The 12055-nt window shown below is 34.0% G+C and overlaps 2 protein-coding genes across 2 annotated transcripts; both read left to right on the top strand.

Moving 5' to 3' along the window:
• Positions 1-712: 712 nt before the first annotated feature.
• LOC125208253 (putative xyloglucan endotransglucosylase/hydrolase protein 33) lies at positions 713-2474 on the top strand. Its single transcript, XM_048107834.2, has 4 exons — positions 713-1087; positions 1171-1271; positions 1660-1868; positions 1950-2474. Exons 1-4 carry the CDS (start codon positions 859-861, stop codon positions 2341-2343), a joined length of 933 nt encoding a protein of 310 aa, XP_047963791.1. The 5' UTR covers positions 713-858; the 3' UTR covers positions 2344-2474.
• Positions 2475-9250: 6776 nt separating this feature from the next.
• On the top strand, positions 9251-11772 carry LOC125203676 (spermidine synthase-like). The gene is made up of 9 exons (XM_048102077.2): positions 9251-9582; positions 9844-9920; positions 10011-10133; positions 10292-10396; positions 10611-10683; positions 10765-10836; positions 10920-11115; positions 11347-11467; positions 11564-11772. Exons 1-9 carry the CDS (start codon positions 9483-9485, stop codon positions 11624-11626), a joined length of 930 nt encoding a protein of 309 aa, XP_047958034.1. The 5' UTR covers positions 9251-9482; the 3' UTR covers positions 11627-11772.
• The last annotated feature ends 283 nt before the right edge of the window (positions 11773-12055 follow it).

Below are 12055 nucleotides of genomic sequence, written 5' to 3'. Positions count from 1 at the left end.
GCGTGCGCATCGGCCTTCTGGCTCCACCAGGAGACTCGGCCTTACCCACCCCTTTGACTGTACCCAACCAAGAGTAACTTTCTTTGTGCTGCTCTCTATTTTTCATTCGATTCTTCCCTTTTATTTGTATGCGTTTTGAACTTGTTTGCAGCTGACTCATGTTTATAAAAAGCCTAGTTTTCCATTGGATTAATACATTCAGCCATTCTACATTGTATTAAATGAATGTCCTAATAATGCAATTAATGGCTATGAGGAGCATACTCCAACCTTAACCTCAAATAGCACATAAGGTGTTGGAGGAAAAGCTAAGCTCAAACCGCGTGAATTATTGCATTCAATTATATATACAAACAACAACAATAATTGCATCTAATTTTAGGACCAAATTGTTCGAGTTGGTCAGCCGTCGCTTCCATAATCTTGCCCAACTACAGCTGTTAATTTGCAAACAAACAAATGTAGATTCAAAGGAAACTAATTTATTTTCTCATTCATCCCATGCTATTACAAAATTGTGTATGGATTTTATTTATCTTAATATAAGATGGATTATATTATATAGGAGTAGAATTTAGGTGCACATGATTAAACTATAATTAAGTGCATTATAAATTCAAGAAAATAGCTTGAGATAGATGAAGAAAATCTAGAAAAAAGTAGTCCCATCAAGACATGGAAAAAAGGCTGGAAACATATGATATTCAACCCAACTGCACATGTTTATCTAACTAATGTCTCAAAATCTTACATCAACAATCAAATGGGATTTTTGGAAGATACAGCCAGCTTCAAACAACCCATATAAATGTACATCAAAATTCCAAAACATATCATTCCATCTCTTCTTTCACTAGCATGGCAATGTTTCATCTTAAGCTATGCTTCTCAGCTCTCATCCTTTTCTGTTTGACTGCTGACGTCTGCTCTCGTGGCCCCGTCTACAAACCGCCAAGTGTCGAACGCCTAACGGACAGATTCAGTAAATCCACGGTCGACAAAAGCTACGATGTTGCCTTCGGAGCCTCCAATATTCATGTCACGAATAATGGGACCACCGCTGCTCTAACTTTAGACAAATCCTCAGGTAATAACATTAAATTTATCTCTATTTTATTCTTAATATTTATCCATATATTTTTTTATTGTTGTTATTATTATTATTTGTAGGATCAGGATTGGTGTCGAAAAATAAATACTACTATGGATTTTTCAATGCTGCAATGAAATTGCCCGCCGGTTTTACATCTGGAGTTGTGGTGGCATTTTATGTAAGTATTGGTATCACTTTCTAATTCAAAATATTTGTTACTATATATGTATAGTAACATATTAATACTCCACTCGTTTTCAATTTTGTACTAGCCCAAATTTTTGATACAGAAAGTAGTACTCCCTGGCAATCAAAAATCTAAATAGAAATTTTAGTACTCGAATAAAATTCATCCCTATCCAGTATCCACAGACTTTTGATTGCCGAAATAATTTTTCTTTATAAAAATGTGAATGAATTCGATTCACTGAGTACTAATACGTACATATTTGTAATTTCCGATTTTTTTTTAAAAAAAATGTGATTTTCTTTTTAGAAAAAAATAATTGTTTGAATCATTAATCTTGTACTAGAAGATTTGAACACGGAATCTCTACATCTTGTAGCTATCAAATGCGAATCTTTTCCCACACAACCACGACGAGATCGACATCGAGCTGCTCGGGCATGAAAAACGAAGGGATTGGGTTCTACAAACAAACATCTATGGCAATGGAAGTGTAAGAAATGGAAGAGAAGAGAAATTTTACTTATGGTTTGATCCTACTCAAGATTTCCACGACTATACCATTTTATGGAACAACCACCACATACTGTAATTCAACCCACTCAATTTTAATTTATTTTAATTAAAAATGTCGGGAAATTCGCATCCACTAATATAAAAATATGACAGGTTTTTAGTGGACAACGTGCCTGTGAGGCAAGTGGCCCACACCCCTGCCATTGGGTCGGTCTACCCCTCCAAGCCGATGTCGGTCTACACGACAATTTGGGACGGCTCAGAGTGGGCGACACATGGCGGGAAGTATGCAGTCGACTACAAGTACGCGCCATTTGTCACAACGATGCGAGGTATCGAGATGGAGGGGTGTGTTTCCAATAATCCGTCACCGTGTTTGAAAAGTGGCATTTCGAGCTTGGATCCGGTCGAGGGGGAGCCGTTTTCACAGTTGTCGAGACAGCAATCAGGTGCGATGGCGTGGGCGAGGAGGAAGCATATGTTTTACTCATATTGCCAAGATAAGATTAGGTATAAGGTCTTGCCTCCGGAATGCAATGCCAATTAGTATGTGGTTTTACTTTTATATTCTTTGCTCTACATTTGTAGAGATAATGTGTTTTAAATGTACTGTATTGTTTATGGATCAATTCCATCATTTATCAATAAATTGAATTTATATTATCTAAGATTCTAATTTGATCATGGACTACAGTTTGGGCCAATATTTGGTAGGACTATTTTGGACCCATTGATATTTCTCCACATATCGCATACGTCCTAATCCAGTGATCATAAAAAATTACCCTACAAGAATATTTAGGTATAAAGTATTAATAAAAAATTAAAAAGCCTAAGAGTTTATGAATGACAAAAGCCTAGCAATAATCTTCCCTTCCTCTATATTTCTTTCCATTATTTTCAACTATGCTACGTTTTTTATAGTATAATAAATTGCCGGAATAAAACCATAAAATTTGGTGATACTATAACCATTTCCTTTGAAAATCAGCACTAATAATGATTTTGGTGCACTTTATTATATGTATAGATGTATAGATAGTATCGGACTTTGTCAAAATAAGTTGTATACACTTCTTGTATTACTCGTTCATGTTTACAATACATATTTTAATTCGACGCAAATTTTTAAAAATTGTTTGATCGACTATAAAGAAAATTAGTTGAATATACGTTTCATTTTAATATTATTTTCTAGTTGAACGTGTATGTGATAAGTTAGTGAATTATAACTTGTGAGACCATTTGTCAAAAATGAAAAAAAAAATGCGTTTCACAATTATGAACGTTCCAAAATGTCTAGCGTGTTGGATTTTGAGGGAATACTATTATATTTTACATGCCAGACGTGTCATAGTTTTTCAAGTAATACTAGTACTCCCTTCGTTTCGCCATAGTTGAGTCATTTTACCATTTTGGGAAGTTTCTTCATAGTTGAGTCATTTCTATATTTGGTAACATTTTTCTCTTTCATACTTTACTTTCTCTTACTTTATTCTCTCTACTTTATTCACTTTATACTTTATTCTCTCTATTTTTTTCTCTCTCTTACTTTTTTATCTATTTATTTAACACACCCAATATTTATTTTTAAAACTTCGTGCCCAAAATTCCACCCCAACTATAGTGAAAGGGAGGGATTACTATTAAAGTATAAATATGATGAGTATAGAGATTTTTAAAATATGAGCAATCCAGCAGTAAAAATGACAGTAGAGTCGAATACTAATTTCAAAATCAATATACTACTACTAGTATTAAAAATGAGTGATATTGGTCATATTATGTTCAGCCACACAAGGTTAAACTAGTAAATTTAAGTGTATATTAATAAATAAAATATTAGTTATAGTTAGTGGATGACTTAAAATTACTTGTATATCCTTTACCTTATTTTTAGTTATTTATTCTCATCTCAAATTTTCAGATGGCGAGGGAATCTAAATACTATTTCAAATTTCAATAAATTAAAGTTGCATTAATAACTACTCCACTTCCTATTTAATAGCCCTCTAATTGGAATTTGAAACAAAGCAGACACTAATTAATTGAGTTCTATTTATATGCCCAATCGATTAATATATTGTTTACTATACTACAAAATTAAATTATATATTAACAAAATATATTTATAAATTTGAAACATATAATACTAAATCTTAGTTAGCATGAAGTGTAATTTTTTAAATAAAAAGTTAAAAATAAGTGTATTAGTAACTCAAGTAAAGAAAATTAATCTGCTATTTTTTTTATTATAAGTTTTAAATGTAGTTGAACAATTAGATGAATTTTAAAGTCAAATGAACAACTATATAGTTACACCCTCCGTCCCGGATAATTCGGGTCATTTTGACCGGGCACGGGTTTTAAGAATTGTAATGAAAAGTGGGTTGAAAAAGTTAGTGGAATGTGGGTCCTACTTTTATATACTCCATCTGTCCCACTTTAGGAGTCCCGGTTGAGTTCGACACGGGTTTTAAAATATGTAAATAAAAGTTGGTGAAAAAAGAATGTGGAATGTGGGTCCTACTTTTTTATATTAGTTTTATAATAAAATGTGAGTGAAAAAAGATTAGTGGAATGTGGAGCCTAATACCATTTATGGAATATTCTAACCGGCACTCCTAAAGTGGGACGGAGGGAGTATTAGTTTTATAATAAAATGTGAGTATGAATGAGTTAGTGGAATATGAGGTGCACTACTAAAAATGGTAAAAGTGAAATGAGACAAATTATATGGGACGGACCGAAATGGAAAACTGAAACGAATTATTTGGGATGGAGGGAGTACTTCTTATAATCGAGTGAATTTTTAAATAGTGGAATTGTTCGATTTGATAATTGAATAGTACCAATAAAAATCTCAATTGTATCAATTTAAACGATTACTACCTTTTATATACTACAATACTACGTTTAGATGTAATTGGGCAAGGTGAATTTTAGATTCAAGTGAATCTATGCACTATTGAATTGTTCAATGGATTCGAAGTTCATTTGAATTATTTAATTACATCTTACAGTCGAGTGAATCTAAACAATAGAATTGTTCGATTTTATCTAAGATTCAATTAAATTGAGTAGTATCAGTAATTCAATTAAATCGATTACCTTTATATACTACTATGTTTAGATGTGATTGGGCAATGACGGTTAGTTTTAGGTTCAAATGAATAATTCAAGTGGATCTAACCACAATTGAATTTTTCAATGAATTATTTAGTTACATGTTATAATAAAGTGAATCTAAACAGAATCTAAACAGTAGAATTGTTCGATTTAATCTAAGATTCAATTAAATCGAGTAGTAACAGTAAAAAAAACATAAGTGAATCAATTTAATCGATTACCTTTTATATATTGTACTATGTTTAGATGTAATTATGCAATAAAGGTGAATTTTAGATTTATATGAACAATTCAATTGAATCTAAGCACTATTTAATTGTTCAATTGGTTTTTAAGTTCAGTTAAATTATTTAGACACATCTTATACGATTGAATCTTAAATAGTAGAATTGTTCGATTTGGTTTGAGATTCAATTGAATTGAGTAGTATCAGTGTATTAATTAAATACCTTTTATATACTATGTTTAGATGTAATTGGGCAATAAAGGTAAATTTTAAATTCAAATGAATTGAGTAGTCTATGTAACAAATCTAAAGTGTATTATTTTAATTGATTACCTTCTATATGGTGTAGTACTATGTTTAGATGCAATTGGCCAAAGGTGAATTTCAAATTCAAACGAAGAATCCAAGTGAATATAAGCACTACTAAATGTTCAATTGATTCTAGATTCAATTGAATTATTTAGTTACATCTTTTAATCGGGTGAATTTAAACAATCGAATTGTTCAATTTGATCTAAGATTCGATTGAATTAAGTAGTGGCGTATTAGTAAACTCTCAAGTAGTCAAGTGTATCAATTTAATCGATTATTTTTTTATATAGCATGTTTAGATATAATTGAACAATAAATGTGATTTTAAAATTCAAGTAAATCTATGCACTATTAATTGTTCAATCGATTATAAGTTCAACTGAATTGTTCATGTGAATATAACTTCCAATTATATTATTTAATTTAATAACTCAATTGAATCAAACACCAAATTAATATAATAGTATTAAATTAGATAATCGGATTTGATATTTTTAAATTTTGAATAGATTTTTAGATTAAATTTAATTTATTCAGGTATTATTTGTTGCTTAATTATTCTTATATCTATTTTTAATTAATATTATATATCCCTTCCCACAATCTGAGTCAGTTATCAGCGCCGTTTCATAATTCCAGTGCAATTTTTTTTTTCTCTTCCGTCAAAGTAATTTCTCCTTCCATTGAATAGGAAAATTTCCATACTTGTTGTCTCCATAACCAAAACTCTCAACATCACAGTGGGAAGGAGGAACTGAGAGAGCTGTGATTACTGTCGTTACGTCTGTTTGTGTGAATTTTGCTTCTCTCCAAAGGTATATCCACTTTTTTTTTTAATCCCCTGCATCCCATTCCACGATATAGCTTCATACACTCACGGTAGTTCACGGGAACAAGTTTGCTGAAATTCTTGAAACTGTGTTTTGATAATTCTTATTAAAGCCTCGATCTTTAATGCTATTAGAGGTTGTCTTTTTGTTCCTCTATACTTCTGCCTGCCCCTTTAATAATTGAATCGAACAATTAGAAAGTTAATAAAAGATTTAGCTTTGGGAAAAGGTGAGAGGAACTCACCGTAGGGAGTAGCAGCGTTGCCGACGGCTGAATGGCGACCGCCGTGAACTCGGCAGTGGCGAACGGAAAACAACAGATGTTGAGAGAGAGAGAAACTGGTTTGCTTGAAATAGAAAGAGGGAGATGAGTTGTTTTTCTTAGGGAGGCAGACGTATAGTTTGAGGAGAAATATATTACTATTAACTTTGTTTTATTGAATATAGTTGTTTGAAGGAGTATATACGTGATGGCTGGGAGTATCTATGTCCAATTCTTTGAAATTGCTATTCTTTATTCATTTCTGTGTTGGATTAGGGAGTATTTTTTTTATTAAATTCTTTTATATTAAAAGCTTCCTTTTGTTCTTTTGTGATAGAGAGATAGGCATAGTTGCTGGGAGTAGTACTGCCTTTTTATTTCTTTGTTTTGAGTAATTTGAGAAGTAAATCAATGTGGGAAAGGAAATAGTAGACGTGTACTGATTGGGAGTATATAAAGTAGACAGTTTCTTTTTCATTCTTTAATTTTGTTAATTGGGTTGGTATAGTTTATTAACTATTTGGATTTATTTGTTTTGGAATTGTACATGCTGCCTAGTTTCGGTGATGACCGAGAGTTTTCTAAGCTGGGGACGTTTGTGTTTAATTGATGAATCGGTTTTAGCCAAGATTAATTTTGAGCACACACACATAGGATGCATGCATTTATTTAAGTAATATTTGGCAAAGTCTGATTTTAGCATATCATGTTATTTTAAAAAGGGTGAACTGTTGCACGATGTTGCAGTGAACAGAAAATGATTGAGGATTTAAAAGAACGAGGTGGGCTTTCTTTTTAAAAAAGGGCAATGCCCTAAGTATATTTTTATGTGAAATGATATGAATATTTGTCATGCCGTGTTTTGTTTTATCTATGGAACCTATCTGCTGTGGCTTTTGCCATCTATGGATAATCGAATTCGGGTCTGACTAGGGAGTGAGTCCCTACTCAGGCTAGTGTACACCAATGGGGATCGTGAGCCGTCTTTTGGGTCGGCCGGTCTAGTGACTTGGAATGTGGCCACATTCCTTGTCATCAATGGATCAGATATGATAGACATCTATGGGAAAATGACTGCAGTCGCGAATTTTACGATGGAAAATATTTTAGTGTCTTGGGCATTTTTCAAAGTTAAAACCCCAAGGTCACTCAATGGTGGCATGATAAAACTTTTTATAAAATGTTTTCGGCATGAGTCCACTGAGTGCATCAAGTACTCAGCCCTGCATTTCTTTTTAAAAATGTGCAGGTTGAGCTGTGACGAGCGCGGTGGGTGTTGAGTACAAAAGTAAAGAAAATGTTTATCAAATGGTCAGAATATGTTCTGTCTTCATACATAGCATTATTCTACTCTCGAAATACTTCCGCTGAGTTGTTGTCTTTCTTTTGAGTTCATGTATTTTTGAGATAATATTCTTTTGAGTTGTTGATTGTCGAAATGATACCCTGATTTTATTCGAGCTATTTCGATTATATTGAGCTTTGGTCGAGTTTCGTTGTTTTTCCCCTTTCTTTCCTGCTTCTTTAACCCTCCCCTAGTCGCGATTCTTCGTGTTTTCTATCCCTTGAAAATGCGGGCGTGACAAATTCCCACTCCTTTTTCATTCATCTATTGGTCCATTTATCAATACAAGCATGCATCTTCCACTAGATGTAAGACATGTACATTTAAATTCCTGCACTCTTGCATTCTAACCTTTAATTGCATAATTTGTCCCTTATATTATTCATTCGTGGGAGAAGGGATGACCCTGATGGAACACTATGGAGATCAACCAAGGGCAGTAGCAATGAGTAGAGCAACAAATACTAATAAACTCATTCTGACATTTTATCATGTCAATATAAATCTATTTTACTTTATCTTACCACGAATCTAACCAAAAATCATAACAAAAATTTACAGAAAATCAAAAATACCTTCATAAAAACATTTAAGAAATCCATCCAAATTTTATAGAAAAACAAAAATATCAACACTGGAGTCTTTTCCATAGCCGCTGCATCGATTGTGAATTTCAGTCAAAATATCAAAATTACGTAGACTCTTTCTCGACAACTTCTCCACTGATTCAAAGTTTGTCTTAAAAATGTAAATCGGGGCTTTTTTGCCACTCAACCTATTCAAATTTTATCCAAAAAAATGTAAATGTGTGATTGAGAATTGCTGCACATTTCCTTTTTCAATCTCAGTTTCGCCGATTTGCAAATTGGGGATTTTTTTTGCATATTTTTGTGGAGATGGGTGAGGGTTCCAGATATGGGAGAGAGAGAAACTAAAAATGGGTGAGGTTTCCAGATATTTTCAGTCTCAAAGTCTGCTGCATCAATTTTTTTTTCAGATGACAGAGAAAGGCTCAGATATGGGGGAGAGAGGATGCTGAACATAATAGAAGAGAGAGAGAGAGTGACGACGCAAAATGTCATGGCTCCAAATATTAGAGAGAAATGAATACCGGTGGGATATGAAAAGAAGAAGAGCAAATAGCGCCAATTTCACCTCCAAATATGAAAAGGATATAAAAGTCAAATCAATTACTAACTAAACCGGAAATTTTAAATAAACCGGTTTTTTACTATAAAACCAGTTTATGGCTAACCATAATGTGGCCACATGGCATTTCCCATTAAAAATTTCAATAAGCTGACGCAATATATATATACTATTCAAATAATGCTGATTTCCAAGCAGAAAATACAAAATCCAAATCCCAAAAAGTGATCGTAGGCAAGTGATTCCAAAAAGGTGACCCAGCCACAACGCGAGTCTCTCTCTCTTTCTCTCCAACACAGATACACAGATTCTACTATCAATTCTCACACATTCACACCCTCACTGCGTGAAAGATTTGCACATTTTGTGGCCACTCACTTCCTGTGTGCGTGTGAAGAGCCTCTCCGTTGCAAGCGGCGCCATTCCAGTTCAAATGGAGGCTAACAACGGTGGCGCTGTGGCGGCCGATCTGCCGGAGGGCTTCCCCTCCGTAATCCCGGGTTGGTTCTCCGAGATTAGCCCAATGTGGCCTGGTAATTTCCTTGCTTTTTCAATAACTATATCACTATATTACATGTTTGTTGAAATGCACCAATGGAAATTCTCACTTTCTATTTTGTTTTTCCAATTTTTCTCTTTTTTTTTTCGTTGATTGTTTGTCAAAAAACAGAGCTTTGAGTGAAGATTTATAGTTCTTTTTACACATTTCAATCTGTAGTTGGTTTTTGACAATTTAATTTTATTCTCTCTCTTTGTGAGTGAAATCATAAGCTAAATTGTGGTGAAACATGCAGGAGAAGCACACTCATTGAAGGTGGAAAAGATATTGTTTCAGGGAAAGTCCGATTACCAGAACGTAATTGTTTTTCAGGTAAAATCTGCTTCATGATGAGAGAGAGATGGCACTTTTGTCTATATAATTACTGGTCAATTATGATTAATTCTTTGAATTCTACTGCAGTCATCAACTTATGGAAAGGTTCTTGTCTTGGATGGAGTGATTCAACTCACAGAGAGGGATGAGTGTTCTTATCAAGAAATGATCACTCATCTTCCACTTTGCTCCATTCCCAACCCGAAAAAGGTGCTCGCACTACCAATCTCTTATAGGATTGCATCTCATATATTGTACAAAATTGACAAATTTATTAAATGTGGGGCTTGTGCTTTCCTTGATGTAAACAGTGCATAAGTTTCATATTCCATTTGGTTTGTGATCTGACCGATGTTGTTCATTTCAAGGTTTTGGTAATTGGGGGAGGAGATGGTGGAGTCCTGCGTGAAGTGTCGCGCCATTCATCAGTCGAGAAGATAGATATCTGTGAGATCGACGAAATGGTAGTTGATGTAAGTGTAGTAAATCCCCTGTTTCTACTCTTTTCTCACTTGTTGCTCATATTCTCCCTTCAATAGAAAACTACATATATCATTGATTTAAATAAGAGAATCTCTTATGTAATAGTAATACATTATTGTACACTCTTTTGGAATTTTACTTTTGATCTTTTTCCCAAAAAAAGAAAGTAAAGCTCTAATGTAAGATATTGATACATGGCTTCAGGTTTCTAAACAGTTCTTCCCAAGCGTAGCCATTGGATTTGATGATCCCCGTGTCACACTACACATCGGAGATGGTAAAACTGAACTCTATACGTGAACTGCTTCACATCTCTGCTTCAAATTTGACACACTACATTTCCTGACAATCTTTGTAGGAGTGGCGTTTCTGAAGGCTGTCCCTGAAGGAACCTATGATGCAGTCATAGTAGATTCCTCAGACCCAATTGGTAACAATTAACAACACAAACCATTGCTTTTTAACTGCCCTTGATTCTGTTCTTGGCTGTGAGTTCTTGCTTGCATAATTTAGGCCCCGCTCAGGAGCTGTTCGAGAAACCCTTCTTTGAGTCCGTTGCTAGGGCTCTTCGCCCGGGTGGCGTTGTCTGCACACAGGCCGAGAGCATATGGCTTCATATGCACATTATAGAGGGCATTGTTGCAAACTGCAGCCAGGTTTTTAAAGGCTCTATCAACTATGCTTGGACAACAGTTCCTACATATCCAAGGCACTCTCTCTCCCTCTCTCTCTCTTTTTCCCATATTTTACTATATCCTGGATTCGTATACCGAAAGCAACTTGTTTTGTGCTTGTACACTATGTTTTTGTATGCTATCTGAATTGTTCGCCAATCGCATATGAATGTCCCTCTATTTTACTATATATTGGCTTCGTATGATTGGATTAACCTTATGTCAAATGCTTTCTCTGAACTATGTTGTGCTGTTATGGGTTGCAGTGGGGTTATCGGCTTCATGCTGTGTGCGACTGAGGGGCCTGCCGTTGATTTCAAGAATCCAGTAAACCCAATTGACGGTCGTGTTGGGGATAAGGGAGAGTTGAAGTTTTACAACTCTGAGGTACTACTACTAAAGTCTAAAGAAACAACATGTTGTAGATTGGATTTTTTTCACTTGAGTTTGCTTTTCTGATTTTTTTTATGATGCTGTTTTCAGATCCATTCTGCAGCTTTCTGCTTGCCCTCATTTGCCAGAAAATTGATTCCGGCAAAAGACTGATTGATATGGTAAAGGTAAAACTACTGGATTAAATTTATTTTTTTCTACAAATCTTGGAGTGAGAAACCTATGTTTCATTTTTGTCTGGACAATGTAAGAATTCATTTTCGTTGAACCATTTATTATGATCATGTAATTTCCATAAATATTTTTAATAAAAGGATAAATATAAAATCAAGATACAGCCCACTCTGAAATTGATAGATGGGCTCACTTCATCAGAAACTACTCACTTCCAAATTACTACATCAATATCAAAAGATTGTTCCTTTGTTGGGTCTTTAAAAGTCTCATCCAATTATTATTTGAGAAATATCGCTGTTAACATCGCAGGAAATTTCTCTGCAGATTGATATAGAGTTCTCAGAAGTAATCTGAATTAGATAATTTTACACAAAAAAATGAATCATACTTTGGTTCTGGGGTTTT

Source organism: Salvia hispanica, chromosome 6 (assembly GCF_029641045.1).
Source record: "Salvia hispanica isolate PSC_SH4W2 chromosome 6, Shi_PSC_v1, whole genome shotgun sequence".
NCBI lineage: Eukaryota > Viridiplantae > Streptophyta > Magnoliopsida > Lamiales > Lamiaceae > Salvia > Salvia hispanica.
This window is presented reverse-complemented; position numbering and strand designations above follow the sequence as displayed.

What these genes read in the sequence shown, in the direction of transcription:
- LOC125208253 (XM_048107834.2), top strand. Translation starts at nt 859, where the DNA reads ATGGCAATGTTTCATCTTAAGCTATGCTTCTCAGCTCTCATCCTTTTC. An exon ending in GAGTTGTGGTGGCATTTTAT is followed by an intron (nt 1,272 to 1,659) that starts GTAAGTATTGGT and finishes TACATCTTGTAG; the next exon opens with CTATCAAATGCGAATCTTTT. An exon ending in TGGAACAACCACCACATACT is followed by an intron (nt 1,869 to 1,949) that starts GTAATTCAACCC and finishes AAAATATGACAG; the next exon opens with GTTTTTAGTGGACAACGTGC.
- LOC125203676 (XM_048102077.2), top strand. Translation starts at nt 9,483, where the DNA reads ATGGAGGCTAACAACGGTGGCGCTGTGGCGGCCGATCTGCCGGAGGGC. An exon ending in AGAACGTAATTGTTTTTCAG is followed by an intron (nt 9,921 to 10,010) that starts GTAAAATCTGCT and finishes ATTCTACTGCAG; the next exon opens with TCATCAACTTATGGAAAGGT. An exon ending in AGATTCCTCAGACCCAATTG is followed by an intron (nt 10,837 to 10,919) that starts GTAACAATTAAC and finishes TGCATAATTTAG; the next exon opens with GCCCCGCTCAGGAGCTGTTC.